General features: G+C 62.0%; 3 protein-coding genes across 6 annotated transcripts; 2 read left to right on the forward strand and 1 right to left on the reverse strand.

Moving 5' to 3' along the window:
• The first annotated feature begins 76 nt into the window (after nucleotides 1-76).
• On the forward strand, nucleotides 77-2,608 carry LOC104066744 (putative protein-lysine deacylase ABHD14B). Its single transcript, XM_054076983.1, has 4 exons — nucleotides 77-421; nucleotides 1,295-1,504; nucleotides 1,671-1,912; nucleotides 2,251-2,608. Exons 2-4 carry the CDS (start codon nucleotides 1,297-1,299, stop codon nucleotides 2,431-2,433), a joined length of 633 nt encoding a protein of 210 aa, XP_053932958.1. The 5' UTR covers nucleotides 77-421; nucleotides 1,295-1,296; the 3' UTR covers nucleotides 2,434-2,608.
• A 1,154-nt stretch (nucleotides 2,609-3,762) lies between these two features.
• PCBP4 (poly(rC) binding protein 4) lies at nucleotides 3,763-9,891 on the forward strand. 3 transcript variants are annotated; one of them, XM_054076222.1, is made up of 13 exons: nucleotides 3,763-3,940; nucleotides 5,367-5,482; nucleotides 5,767-5,790; nucleotides 5,867-5,899; nucleotides 6,164-6,275; nucleotides 6,374-6,508; nucleotides 6,749-6,877; nucleotides 7,246-7,320; nucleotides 7,440-7,484; nucleotides 7,672-7,747; nucleotides 8,061-8,113; nucleotides 8,544-8,713; nucleotides 9,041-9,891. In XM_054076222.1, exons 2-13 carry the CDS (start codon nucleotides 5,475-5,477, stop codon nucleotides 9,354-9,356), a joined length of 1,176 nt encoding a protein of 391 aa, XP_053932197.1. In that variant the 5' UTR covers nucleotides 3,763-3,940; nucleotides 5,367-5,474; the 3' UTR covers nucleotides 9,357-9,891. The 3 variants fall into 3 exon arrangements, with proteins under 3 accessions (XP_053932197.1, XP_053932196.1, XP_053932195.1); XM_054076220.1 differs by having other exon boundaries at nucleotides 3,764-3,940; nucleotides 6,159-6,275; XM_054076221.1 differs by lacking the exon at nucleotides 7,246-7,320 and having other exon boundaries at nucleotides 6,159-6,275.
• A 26-nt stretch (nucleotides 9,892-9,917) lies between these two features.
• LOC104066746 (probable G-protein coupled receptor) lies at nucleotides 9,918-13,843 on the reverse strand. Of its 2 annotated transcripts, XM_054076224.1 has the most exons (3): nucleotides 13,042-13,843; nucleotides 12,162-12,669; nucleotides 9,918-11,924 (listed from the first exon to the last, which is right to left on the reverse strand). In XM_054076224.1, exons 2-3 carry the CDS (start codon nucleotides 12,557-12,559, stop codon nucleotides 11,330-11,332), a joined length of 993 nt encoding a protein of 330 aa, XP_053932199.1. In that variant the 5' UTR covers nucleotides 12,560-12,669; nucleotides 13,042-13,843; the 3' UTR covers nucleotides 9,918-11,329. The 2 variants fall into 2 exon arrangements, with proteins under 2 accessions (XP_053932199.1, XP_009567696.2); XM_009569401.2 differs by having other exon boundaries at nucleotides 9,919-12,669.
• Between the last annotated feature and the right edge of the window lie 2 nt (nucleotides 13,844-13,845).

The raw sequence follows: 13,845 nt of genomic DNA on the forward strand, positions 1-13,845 counted from the left end.
CGCTCGTCAGGGCTTGAGAAGGGCTCGGCAGCCCTCGGCTCGGCTCGGAAGCGCTCGGCTTGTTTCGGCAGCGCTCGGCAGCGCTCGGCTCGGCAGAGCTCAGCTCGGCCTGGCTCGGCTAGGCTTGGCAGAGCTCAGCTCAGCTCGGCTCGGCTCGGCTCAGCCCGGCTCGGCTTGGCAGAGCTCAGCTCGGCCCCGCTTGGCTCGGCTTGGGAGAACTCAGCTCAGCTCAGCTCAGCTTAGCTGGGCTCGGCCCGGCCCGGCGGGGCGGTGTCTGCTCCCGGGCTGCCCCGGGCTCTGCGCCCCGTGGGAGGTGCCGCCGCTCCCCCTCCCGCCCCGGCGCCCTTTGGACCCGGGGTGCGGTGCCCCCAGCCCCGCGGTGCAGCGGGAGCGAGAGCGGCGGCACCGGGCGGAGGAGCAGGTAAGCGTCGCCAGCCCAGCGCCGGGCGGGGAAACTGAGGCAAGGGCTGCCCGTGCGCCTGCCCGGCCCGAGCAAGCAGCCCTGCACCCTCCCGGTGCACCGTGCAACACGCAACATGCACCGTGCACCACCTAAAAGGTGGTGATGCCAGTGTAGACCCTCTTCTCGTGACCAGAGAAGGGATTGTGCCCCTGGACTCAGCATCTGTGAGGCTGCACCTCGAATCCTGAGTTCAGTTTTAGGTTCCTCACTACAAGGAGGACATTGAGGGGCTGGAGCGTGTCCAGAGAGTGGGAACGGAGCTGTGGAAGGGGCTGGAGAACAAGGGCTGTGAGGAGCAGCTGAGGGAACAGGGCTTGTTTAGCCTGGAGAAAAGGAGGCTGAAGTGGAACCTCATCACTGTCTACAACTGGTGTAGCAATGCGGGTGCAGGTGTCTTCTCCCAAGTAACAAGTGATGAGATGAGGTGAGATGAGATGAGAGGAAATGGCCCCAAGTTGTGTCGGGGCAGGTTCAGATTGGATATCAGGAGAAATTTCTTCACTGTACGGGTTCTCAGGCCCTGGCACAGCTCTCCAGGGAGGTGCTGGAGTCACCATCTCTGGAGGTGTTTAAAGGACGAGCAGATTAGATGCTCAGGTTTAGCAGTGGTCAGGTGCAGTTGGACTTGATGATCTTGAAGGCCTTTTCCAACCAAAGGATTTTATGATTCCTGGTGCCAGTGCCACAGCCCACCTCCCTCCCCACCGCCACCAGGCCTCGATGCCAGGACATAGCCCAACACCACTTCTATTGGGCTGCACAATGCCACCGCCGGCACGAAGCCCTTTTCCACCTCTCACTCCCTCCACCCACTCTTCTGACCCCCCCCAGGCATGGCCACCCCCCAGCTCACCGAGAGCACCGTAACGGTGGAAGGGCAAACCCTCTTCTACCGCCGAGCTGAGCCAGCCCAGCAGGCACCAAAGCTGACGGTACTGCTGCTGCACGGCATTCGCTTCTCCTCCGACACCTGGCTTCAGCTGCAGACGCTTGCCACGCTGGCTGAAAACGGCTACCGAGCTGTGGCCATCGACCTGCCGGGTAAGGCATGACGGAGAGCACAACCCAGGAGCAAGGTGGGGGCCGGAGGGAAGCTGATGCAGCTGTTCGGGTTGGATGGCAACCCCAGCATCCCGCTGTGCCGGCTTCTCCGGGTTGTGTGGTGGTGGAGAGTGTGAGAACGCATCTTCTGTCTCCCATGACTCAGGGCTGGGGCGCTCGAAGGATGCCGTGGCCCCGGCGCCCGTGGGCCAGCCGGCACCAGGAACTTTCCTGAAAGCTGTTTCGGAGGCTCTGAGCCTCGGTCCAGCCGTGGTGATCAGCCCATCGCTCAGCGGGATGTACTCCCTGCCCTTCCTCTTGCAGCACAACCACCTGGTCAAGGCGTACGTGCCCGTGGCACCCATCTGCACCGAGAAATTCACCCCGGAGCAGTATGCCCAGATCAAAGTACGGCCTAGAGGGAGATGGAGGGAGGTTGGGGACCAGGGAGGGGACAGCGAGGAGGGGACTTGGCATCAGAGTTGGGCAGGGGAAAGACCGTACAGGCCAGAAACTCCATTGCCACTGAAAAAGGAGTATGTGGTGGTGAATGAATGTGACCCTGGGGTAGCAGAAGGGAAAGAGAGGACATTGGGAGACTTAAAAGCCTCAGTTTCTGCTTGTCCTCGTGGGTCGGGGAGAACTGCTAGCATTTCCCCTCCAGATCCTGGTCTCAGGGTGTCCAGTCCAGAGAAGCGAGTGCCTGGGTGCTCTCGGCAGGCTTAGGGTATGTTCCCTCTCTGCAGACCCCCACGCTGATCGTGTACGGGGACCAGGACGTGGAGCTGGGACAAGTCAGCCTGAACAACCTGCGGCACCTTCCCGAGCACCGGGTGCTGGTGCTACAGGGTGCCGGCCATGCCTGCTACCTGGACAAGCCTGTGGAGTGGCACCGCGGGCTCCTGGCCTTCCTGCAGCAGCTGGACTGAGCAGGACAGGCTGCCCAGAGGGGTCCTGGTGCTGGGGGATGTGGCCAGTGCACTCACCCCTCCATCTGCACACACACCCTTGCACCAGCCCTGTGGTTTGCCTGCCATCCCCACCCAGCCGGCACTGCCACCTCCCTTGGGACCAAATAAAACTCCAGCCTCTGCCTCCACTTTCCTGTCACCTTCCTCCCACATTTTTCTGCCCTTCCCACCTCCTTCCCCCATCCCCACCTCCTCGGTGGCTGCCATCCCACACACGTGTAGGGGTGACAGCAGGGCAGGGACGGGGCGTTTGGTGATGATTGCCCTCTGGGTGGGTTAAGTGCTGGCTGCGAGGTCACCCACTGCCACCCACCCGTCACCTGCGGCAGGAGCCTCAGAGGTGCCCGGGGAGCCCTTGGGCTGCATTTGGGCACAGGTAGACCACCCACGGTGGTGGCACCTGTGTCCCCAGCTTCCTCTTCATCCTCCTCTTCCTCCTCCCACCCCTTGGCAGGCACCCAAGGCCAGGCTAATCCGCAGGGGCTTAAAAGGGCCCTGCCAGCCCCGCCAGGCTCCTGCCCACGGTGGCAGCAGCCCAGCGCCCTGGGGAGGCGGCGAAGGGGGGTGGATTTGCCATGAACAGATGGGGGGGACGGGCAGAGAGGCCTGACAGACGTCTAGCTGGACAGACAGGGGTACAAACCCCCTTCCCACCACCTGCCTTTTCCTCTCGCTTTGGTGCTGCTGTACCGGGCACTGGGGGGCACAGATGGAGCCGGCAGCGGGGTGCCCCCCCAGTGCCCCCCCCCTCTTTCCCAAGCCTGCCTGGTCTTTAGCTGCTTACGCCAGGGCACAGGAGGATTTAGCGGAGGGGAGGAAGGGGGGGGCATTGTCTGTGGGCGCAGGACGCCTGTGTGGGGGCCGGGGGGCAGGAGCTGGTGTCTGTGACCCCCGTTTGGAGCATCCCTTGCCAACCCCCCCCCCCTCCAAACTTCAGCTCGGTTGTTGCAGCCCCAGCCCCCATACAGGGGTGCCTTCCCACCCCCCAGCGCTCCCCCCAAGCAGCACCCCTGGGTGCTGGCAGGCTCTGGGGTGCCAGCCGCCTCATCCCTGCCTGCCACCATGTCCTTGAGCCCCTCCAGCCCTGCCAGCTGATCAGCTTCCAGGAAAAAAAAGCCGGCAATTAAAAAAAGGGGCGATGTGTGAGCCAAAAGGGGGGGGGGGGGGGGCACGACAGGGGGGGGACAGGAATGTCCCCAGCGGTGGCAGATGGCCTTACCCAGGGTGCATTGTTCCTTTTAGTGTCTCTTATCCGCTGTAATAGGATCCCGGAGGGAGGGATGTGGGAGAGGGGAAGAGCAAGGGGGGCCCCCAGCGTGGACCGGGGTGGGGGACGAGGCTGCCAGCCTGGCCCTGGCCTGTCAAGCAGCTCATTGTTCCTGCCCCGGGTGTCACTGGGCGCTGCTGGGGACAATGTGGCACTGAGAGGGGTGGCCGGCGGCGGAGGGACGAGGCGCACGGAAAGGTACCCACCAAGCCTCGCTCCTGCGGGAGCCGGGGGGCTTGGGGAGGACGGGAGGGCGAGCGGAGACAGGTTCCCCCTGGGATGGGGTGGGGGCTTCCCTCCTGTCCCCCCACGCCGTCCCCCGCCTTTGCCACTGGCAGGTGCCCCAAGGACGGGCGGTGCCCAGCTTGGCGGCTGCTGCGATGCCCGCTGTGCGATGGCGCTGGGGCAGGTGGCCTGTGCCCATCACCGTGGCCTTTGGCATCCCTGGTTTATCCTAGAGGAGAGAACCACCCCCTGCCCGCGGACCCTGCCTGTGGCAGTGGGGGGGACACCCGTGACCCTGCCGCCTCCCCCCCTGCCCCACCGCCTGCCTCATCCTTCTCTTCCCAGTGGGATCTTTTGTCCCTGCAACCGTTCATTCCCGGGGTATGGGGATCTGGGCATGATGCCCACCCCTGCCGGCGCCACACTGCAGAAAGAGGGGATACAGGGGGATCTAGCCCCCCCATTTCAGGCTCCCCTTTATCTGTAATGTGATTATTTCCCCCTTTTCCAGCCCCTGGTGGAAGATGGAGGATTCAAACCACCTTGGGGGTGCAAGCCGTAGCATTTAGGGGGTGCAGAGGTGACCAACCTGCCCCCCCTGTCCCCATTACCCTGATGCAGGAGATGTGCCGTAGCGGTGACGAGTCCTGCCAGCACCTAAAATAACTGCCCCCCCCCCCCCCGCCATGCCCGCAGACACGGGGCCCAGCCCCAACACGGGTGCTTTGTTTCAAAGCCGCTTGGCATCGCCCGGCTTGCCGGGAGCCAGCGGTGCCGCAGCCGCCCACCCGTGCCAGGACACACAGCGATTGTCCTCCTCCCAGCCCTGCCCTGGCACAGAGTCTGGGGGGCCCTGGGGTGCTCGGGGGGGACGGTGCAGCGACATCGTGCGTGGGGCATCACGCCATGGTGTGTGTCGGGCTCATGGTCACTGTCTCAGAGGTTGCTTCAGTTTCCCATGGGATTCACGCATGGGAGGGGAGGAGGAGGAAGACTTGCGCAGCCTGTGAGGCCACCCAGGCCACCTCTGCCCCCGTCACCCCGGATGCCACCACCCCAGCAAGCATTCGCAAACTGAACTCCTTCCCCTGGCTGTGCTCCCCACAGTTTTCCCCTTCTCCCCCAATATCCATCCAGCTCTTGGCTTTGTGAAGGTGTGGGGCTGGCTCCAGCCAAGGGTTCTGTGCAGACCAGGCTCAGGCAGACATGGTGGCAGGGGCCTTTGGGGACTAGGGGTGCAGGATGCTGGTGTGGCCCTGGGTACCACTGGAAGCGGATGTAGTGCTGCCCCTGCCTCAGTTTCCTCTCTTCCCAGCCATGATGCTTTTCGGGTTGCAGATTTGGAGGGGGAGCTGTTAGTTGGGACGTCCTTTTTTCTGGGTATCACTGCGTCCCGCAGGCTCAGCTCGCCCTTCCGCCATGGCATCGCCGGATGGAGCCATCTGCGTGGGTGGTGGCCCCGAGGAGACAGAGCTCAGCATCACCCTGACCCTTCGCATGCTCATGCATGGCAAGGTAACACCAAGGGGGGGTCAGCGATGCCCAGGGCAGGGGCCGTGCTGCAGCACCAGCCCCTCATCACACCCAGTTTTCTTCCCCTGCTCCAAATCCCCTCAAGAACAGCATTCCCAGTAGGATTTATTCACCCATCCCCTTTCCCGTGCCCCAGCGTCACCAATGAGACGCCCAGTGTCCCCGTGGGCCTCCCTGTGTCCTGTTGGCCAGGCTGTGGGCAGAGCAGGAATGTGGCAGGCAGGGAGCTGCCTGCTGACAGGCCACCTTTGTCCCTGCCTTTGCAGGAGATCGGCAGCATCATCGGCAAGGTAAGATTTGGGGTCCGGGGCGCTGCCAACCCTGGGCTGTCCTGGACCTGACCACCCCCCGTTACTCTCCCTGCAGAAAGGAGAGACTGTTAAGAGGATACGAGAGCAGGTAAGGGCATGCTGGGGTGCTCCTGGGTCTCACTGTCTGTCCTGCCTGCGCCTGGTGGCTCCCATGTGCCAAGCCCTGGCACCCCCACCCCATTCCCAGGTGGATTCCGGGGAGACACGGCTGCACCCCGGGGCAGCTGGGAGAGGGAAAGCTTAAGTCCACAGGCATGGAGGCCACTTGCAGTGAGCCCTTCCCTGGGTGGGGGGACATTGAGCTCAGGGCCCATGATGTCCCTGATGGGGTGTGACACCATCCCCAGAGCAGCGCGCGCATCACCATCTCAGAGGGGTCCTGCCCCGAGCGCATCACCACCATCACCGGCTCCACCGATGCTGTCTTCCGCGCTGTCTCCATGATCGCCTTCAAGCTGGAGGAGGTAGGCAACCCCACCCCACCGCGCGTGCCCCGGGGCCAGGAGCGCTCCCCCCATGCCGATGGGCTCAGGGAAGGTCCAACGTGGCATCTCCCCCCCAGGCCTCGCAGGACCTCGCAGGGAGCGATGGGGCAGCAGCAGGCAGGGTGCCAGTGACACTGCGCCTCGTCATCCCCGCCAGCCAGTGCGGCTCGCTCATCGGCAAGGCAGGAGCCAAGATCAGGGAGATCCGGGAGGTGAGGCTGAGGGTGCCTTTGGTGCGGGCTTCATTTCCTCTGGGTGACCACGCAGCCCATGGTGTGAGGGCTGTCCCAGTCCCATGGGAGCTGTGGGAGATGATGCAGGCGTGAAGCATCACCTTGCACGTCCTCCAAAGGTCTCCAGGGGCTGAGGAGGGAGCAGGGGAGGTGTGAGGTGCTGAGCTCTGGGGTGAGGTATGGCTGAGGCACCCCAGAATCTCCCTTCCTCCCCACCAGAGCACAGGGGCACAGGTGCAAGTGGCTGGTGACCTGCTGCCCAACTCCACCGAACGGGCTGTCACCGTCTCGGGGGTGCCAGACACCATCATCCAGTGCGTGAGGCAGATCTGCGCCGTCATCCTGGAGGTACCTGCTGAGCCCCTTGCCCAGCCCGAGGAGGGGGGGCACGCACCACCCGCCTTCCGCTCCCCAGGGCTCCTTGTGCCCACCTGGACCTGGGCACCAGGGTTCTCCATGGAGAAGCCCCTAAGAGCACCCTGCCTTGGTGGTGCTGGGGGTCATAGAATCATAGGATGGTTTGAGTTGGAAGAGACCTTAGAGATCACCTAATTCCAACCCCCCTGCCATGGGCAGGGACACCTCCCAGTGGATCAGGCTGCTCGAGGCCATGCCTAGCTTGTTGGGGATGTGGGGAGCCAAAGGCACTCCAGGGGGCTTCACGGAACATTCAACCTCATCTCTCACCCCCTCCACCTCCTTCCCTCCCTCTCCAGTCGCCTCCGAAGGGGGCCACCATCCCCTACCACCCCGGCCTCTCCCTGGGCACCATCCTGCTCTCTGCCAACCAGGTAAGGGGCTGCAGCCTCCACAGGGGCGTGGGGTGGCTGGGGGCTCTGCTGGGGAGGGTCACCTGAGGCAGGGGTCTCCACCTGCTTCTCCGCTGATGTCCCTTCCCTTACCCTCCCAGGGTTTCTCCATGCAGGGCCAGTACAGTGGGCTCTCTCCCGCGGAGGTGAGTCTGTCCCTGTGGCAGCCTGTCCTGTGCCCGTGGACACCGGCTTTGTGCCCGCCAGGATGGGTGCTGCCAGGGCTGCCTGTCCTGGGGGGCACTGGGTGCCAGTGTCCGGCACCAGGAGGGGACAGGGACCCTCTGCCATCACTCCTAACGCCTCCTTTCACCTCTTTCCATGCCTGGGCAGGTGACGAAGCTGCAGCAACTGTCAGGGCATACGCTCCCCTTCGCCTCCCTGGGCCATGCACCCCCTATGGTGCCAGGTGAGCATCTCCTGACCCCGCCAGGCACTTGGCCCTGATGAGGACATCCCCATCCTCTCCGGTCCCAGCCCCCCCAGCTTGGCTACCTGCCCCCCAGAACGACCCTGTCCTTGATTTCCTGAGATCCCTGAACCCACCAGAGTCCCCCAAGCCTGCAGTGGGGGAGCACCAGCACAACTGGTGCCTATGTTCATCCTCCCTGTCTCTCCCTAGAAATCCTTCAGGTTTGTCCTCAAGGTCACTGGTGGGGTGGGGACATGGAACTTCTGGAGACCTGGCTCCCCTCTGCTAACACCTCTGTCTCTCCCTCCAGGCCTGGACCCCAGCTCCCAGAGCACCTCCCAGGAGTTTCTGGTGCCCAATGACGTACGTGTGGGTCTCGGGGATGGTGAGGGGGACCACAGCTTGCCCCCATGCATGTGTCCCACCCCGCAGCCACTTTGCAAGGGCCAGCACCCACTGCTGCGCACAGCGGAAGCTCTGCTTCAGCCCCAGAGCTTGGGAGCAGGAGGGGCTGCTGGGGTAGAAGTAACTGGAAGAAAAGGAAAACTGAGGCATGGGAGAGGGAAAGGGCTTGGCCAGTGGCAAGGAAGAACCTTGGGGTGTGGCAGCCCAGCAATGCCAGCCACGGGGACTTGAGTGAGACCAAAAAGCAGGATCTGCTCAAGGAATGCAGCACCCTGCTCTCCCGGTGCCTGCCTCAGTTTCCCCAGTCATCCTTGGTATAGAGGGTGAGCTCCTGCACCGTGTGGGTCCTCCAGTTGCTCCCAGCTCACCTCAGTCCCTGCCTCTCCAGCTCATCGGCTGCATCATCGGCCGGCATGGCAGCAAGATCAGTGAGATCCGGCAGATGTCAGGTGCCCACATCAAGATCGGGAACCAGACCGAGGGCTCCAGCGAGCGGCATATAACCATCACAGGGTCCCCTGTCAGCATCACCTTGGCTCAGTACCTCATCACAGCCTGGTAAGTGCCAGCCCTGGGGGGACGCATGCTGGCTCCTAGTGAGAGGTGGCATCTTTTTGTGGACATTCCCACTCCAGCATCCTCAGGAAGGATGAGTTGGCTCGTGCTTTGATGTCCTGAGATGGTGGGTGCAGAACCCAAGGCTGCATGGGGTTTGAGCCCCAGCTTTTAACCCTCTGCAGTGGGATGCCCAGGCTGTGCCATGGAGACCTGTGACAGAAGGGATGGGGTGTGAGGTTCCTGCACCCTGAGATGGGCAGGTTGGGGTGGAGGACCTGCTCTTTCACCGTGGTGCTCACCACTCCATCCTTCTTACTCACTTCCCAGCTTAGAGACGGCCAAATCTACCTCCCAGGCGCCACCAGGCCCTGGCTCTGTGGACCTCGGCATGGGCTTTCCCCAGCCCCTCACCCCGGGCTCTGGTGCTGCACTGCCTGCCGTCGCTCCAGGCCCTCCAGCCCTCCTGGGCACCCCCTACACCATCTCCCTCTCCAACTTCATCGGTCTGAAGCCAGTATCCTTCCTGGCGCTGTCCCCATCCTCCGTGGCAGGTCCCAACGGCGGCACTGCGACCTACACGAACAAGATCTCAGCAGCCAACGGCACCAAGAAAGCTGACCGGCAGAAGTTCTCACCCTACTGAACCCCACCACTGGACGGGCAAGGGGTCTGGGGTGCCACCTGGTGCCACCTCTCGACTGCCCACCCTGTCCCCAGCCCCTGCCAGGTGCCCCATGCCCGGGGTGGACCCCCTTGCCCCCCATTCCAGGGGAGGGTCTTGCCAGTAGCGATGTCTGCTGGAGGAAAGGGCTGTCCCACTGCCTGTCCTGGCAGCGCTGTGCCCCGATTTTCCAACACGGGGACTATGTGCCCTGCTATGGGGGGTGGGATGTCCCAACCAGCCTGGAGTGCCCTGGGCTGGAGTGGGACCTCCACCTCCTACCCCTCGCCCTGCCATCCTGCTCCTGCCCACCCTCCGCCTGGCACCCAAAAGGCAGGTCCCACCAGATGAGGGGCTGCCTGGCCTCTCCTGGCATCCCCTGTCACCGGGCTCTGGTGAGACCCCTCCCCGGGCCACCCCAGGGCAATCGCCTCCCAGCAACCCCATCCCAGAGCTGGTCCCTGCTGGCTTGGAAATGCTGTATATATAAGTCTATATTTTTTCCTCCTTTGTAACTTATCAATGGTTTAATAAAAAGATAAAATTTACAAGATGATGATGATAATAATAATAATAATATCTTCCACCCTGGATGGAGACACCTCCCCACCCCAGGGGCAGCCCCAGCTCTAGGGACACAGGGTGGTGGTTGGAAGGACATCCCAGTGGCCAGGCGGGTGCTGGCCCTCAGCCTCGGTTCCCTGGAGGGTCTTCCCAGAGCCCCCTCCCTGCCATGGGACACTTCAGAGGCCACGGGGCAGTTTGAGACCACATAGAGTGCTGTGGTGCTGTGGTGCTGCTGTGCCAGCACCATCTGTGGGACCTTTGTGGGTCCAGCATCCCCTCAGCAGGGTCCTTGCTTGCAGAGGTGGCAGAAGAAGATGAACTTCCTGAGAAGGGTAGTTTTGAAAATGATGATCATCACCACTGTGTCTGCCACCAAGGCAGTAAGGGTGAGCAGGACCATGCAGAAGAAGCCCACAGCCTCGTGGGCTATGGACTGCTCAGGAACTGAGAGCAGCTCTAGGTTGTCCGTGCTGTTCAGTCCCTCTCAGCTCACCACCTCCCTCCTGGGATGGTTCCCAAGCCCTGCAGAAGCAAGGAGACTGAAGGGGGACAAGCTCCTGGTTCCCTCCAACTGCCGCTGCCTGGGGGCACCCCACATGGCCCCCCACCATCCCCCTGTGCCACCACATCCACCCTAGCGCACCCTTGGCCAGCAGCCTGGTTTGGTTGGCATGTGTCACCTCTGGCTGGGCTTCAGCTGGGCAGCTGTGTCCATAAAGAGCCTGGCACCGACACCCAGCCGGCCAACGTCCTTCCAGAGATGGAGGGGATGGGACAGAGGGCATGGCCGGGCATGGCCACAGGCATCATTGACATGAAAAACACAGCCGTGGTCAGAGCCAGCCCCACAGGTGTCATCTCCTGATAGGTACCATGGGTGACAGGAGCTCCTGCACCCAGATGTTAGTTTTGGGTTAAACTGCCAAGGATGGATGGCTTCAGGCTCAGCAGGGTGCCCATGGCCCTGGTGTTACTGGTGTTAGTGGTATTAGCTGGGCCACTGCTCCTGGGTAGGCTGCAAGGGACATCTGCTCTTCCCCACTGGCCACAAGTGGTCCCAACAGGGTGACAGAGATGGAGGGGTCCTCTCTGCCTGGCCATGTAATAGCCCTTTGGCATCCTGTGTCCCGAGGAGAGCACGTCAATGCAACTGTGTTGGTGGAGCCAGAGACAATCCCATCCTGCAGAAAGGAAATGAGGCTTCCCCAGATCTGGTGCTTTCTCCTGGGTAAAGAAACCGTCTTCTACCATAAGCTCAGAGAAGAGGCAAAACCTGAACAAGGACCCCTCCAAATCCAAGAGGCTGAGTCCTAGCAGGTCTGATTGGTCTCTTGCTGGTCCCCTGCCCACCCTTCTACCCAGCGTGGTGGGACAGGGCCTCCTGCTTCTCAGCTGCTTTCTTCAGGAACTTGACCCGGGATGGGGAAGCCCATCTTGGTCTGGTCCAGCCTGTTCCTGGGACTGGGGCTGATGCAGCTGGCATGGGTCTCCAGTGTGCAAGTTGCTCTCTGGAGGAACTGCAAGATGTTTTCCTGGACAGAAGCCTCTGAGACAGAAAGACAGAGCTCCTGGCCCAGTGGCCGGTTAAGACAGCTGCGCCGGAACCGGGCCAGCTCCTCCCGGATCTGGCGGTTCAGCAATCCGTAGAAGAAGGGATTGATGGCAAAGGAGGAGTAGGCAATCCAGGTGACCACCATCTCCCCATGCCCACCACCCACTGTGCCAGTGGTGACAGAGGAGTGCAAGTGGAAAGCGAAGAAGGGCAGCCAGCAGCACAAGAACTGTCCCACAATGAGGACCAAGGTGAGGATGGCCTTATTGCTTCCCAAAAAGCGCTCTGGCATCAGCCTGGGCAGCGGCAGGTTCCTGGTGGTGATGATGGTCACTTGACTGGCAATGGAGTTGGATCGGTATCTTGGCACAACTGCCTGTGCCTGCACGGGCGCGTGCTGCAGGGATGCCATCCGGGCCACACGGTAGACTCTGCAGTAGACAGCAAAGATGATGATGGTGGGCAGAACAAAGCAGACAATGCTGAAGATGATCACAAAAGCCACCTTGTAGGCTCCAGGGCTCCAGTAGACCGTGCAGCGGCTGGCGCTGGTGGCCCCGGTGCCTTGAGGCCAACCCACCACTACCAAGACAGTGATGAGAACGGACTTGACCCAAATGAAGATCACTCCGGCCACTGCCAGCCTGATGGTCATCTTGACCTCGTACCTCATGGGGTGGACGATATAGTAGTACCGCTCCACGCTTATGATGGAGATGGTGAGGATGGAAGCACTGATGAAACAGACATTCAGGAACATCAAGCCTTGGCACTCAGCAATGCTGTAGATCACTCTGCTGAAGCAGGAGGAGCTGGAGATGATCCCCAGGGGCATGAGGAAAATGGCAGAGAGGAGGTCAACTGCGCAGAGATGGCAGACAAAGATGAACTTCCTGAGAAGGGTAGTTTTGAGAATGACGATCATCACCACAGTGTTGGCCACCAAGGCAGTAAGGGTGAGCAGGACCATGCAGAAGAGGCCCACCACCTCCTGGGCGATGGACTGCTCGGGGACAGAGAGCAGATCTAGGTTGTCCGTGGTGTTCAGCCCCGTTCGGCTCGCCATCCCCTCTGAGGGCTAAGCCAGCAGCTCCGATGCCTGGGCAGTAAGGGCTCTTCTCCTGCATCTCTTAGAGGGAAACCCCACCGTGACCATGGCCACTATCTTCTCCCTGCCTATTAGGGAGGGGAGTGGGGCATGAAGGAGAAGAACCAAATGGAAGAAGAGCCACAGAGAAACCCAGAGATGTCCCAAACCTCTCCCAGATGCCGGAGCAGAGAGAGGTGCCTGACGAGGTGGCGGCACCCTGCTGACCCCACAGCTAGCATCTAGGCTGTCCCCCAAATTGGCCGGTGACAGCACTGCAGGGACCAGCAGGCACTCATGCCGTGCTGCCACCCCATCCCTGAGGTGTCATCCTACCCTAAACTGCCCCAACCGCACCATCATGCCCCAAGGAGGGACAGCATGAACCCCTTTGCCCCATCCCTGCTCCTTGCTCCAGCAACAAGGGACCCCATGGTGTTGAGGGTGAGGACCCAGCGCACCTTGGTCTTGGGAAGGTGGGTGATGTTCTCCTTCTCACCAGGGCTCCTTCTCACCAGCGTCGCTCCTGCAGAAGATCAGGGACTCTGCAAGGCCACACTCCCCCTTCCTCGCGCCCCGTCACCCGCTCGTCATCCTGTTTGCCTGCCGCCCGCCAGCTGCGGATGGCACCAGCTGTCACTCCCGGGCGCTGCCTGCACTCGTGGCAGTCCCACGGGGACAGCTGCTGGGTCCTAGCAGCCAGCGGGGGGTTGGGAAGGGGGGACTGGGGTCTCTGAGCCCTGTGCCCTACCAGCGTGGCCACCCACTGCACCAAACCCGGTCCTTCTGCAAGTAGTAGGAGGGGACAGGTACAGATGGACTTGAGGATCTTAAAGGTCTTTTCCAACCAAATGATTCTACCATTCTATGACAGCTCAACCTCGAGGTCCCCAGCGCTCAGGGGACAGACCTACAGTCTGTGGTGTCTTCTCCCCACCTCCAGGTGCTATGGAGCATCCATGGAGCACCGGAGTAACCCAGCTGGGAAGTGGCCTTCTCCGGCACCCTGGGGACGCGGACATGTGAGCAGGAGCACAGACAGGGGCTTGGCATGGGCACCAGCCTGGGACAGGACAGCAGGCATGCCTCCAAGCATGGCATCAGAGGGAGGGCAAGCACTTGCCCTCCAGATGGATGGATGAGCTGCTCCACGTCCAAGCAGGGCAGCACATCTTGCTCATCCTCCATAGCTCTGACACCACGGGGATGGGCACTAGCCAGGTGCCTTGCTAAGGTGGTAAGGGTACCTGGCTCACAAAGCCACT

Source organism: Cuculus canorus, chromosome 11 (assembly GCF_017976375.1).
Source record: "Cuculus canorus isolate bCucCan1 chromosome 11, bCucCan1.pri, whole genome shotgun sequence".
NCBI lineage: Eukaryota > Metazoa > Chordata > Aves > Cuculiformes > Cuculidae > Cuculus > Cuculus canorus.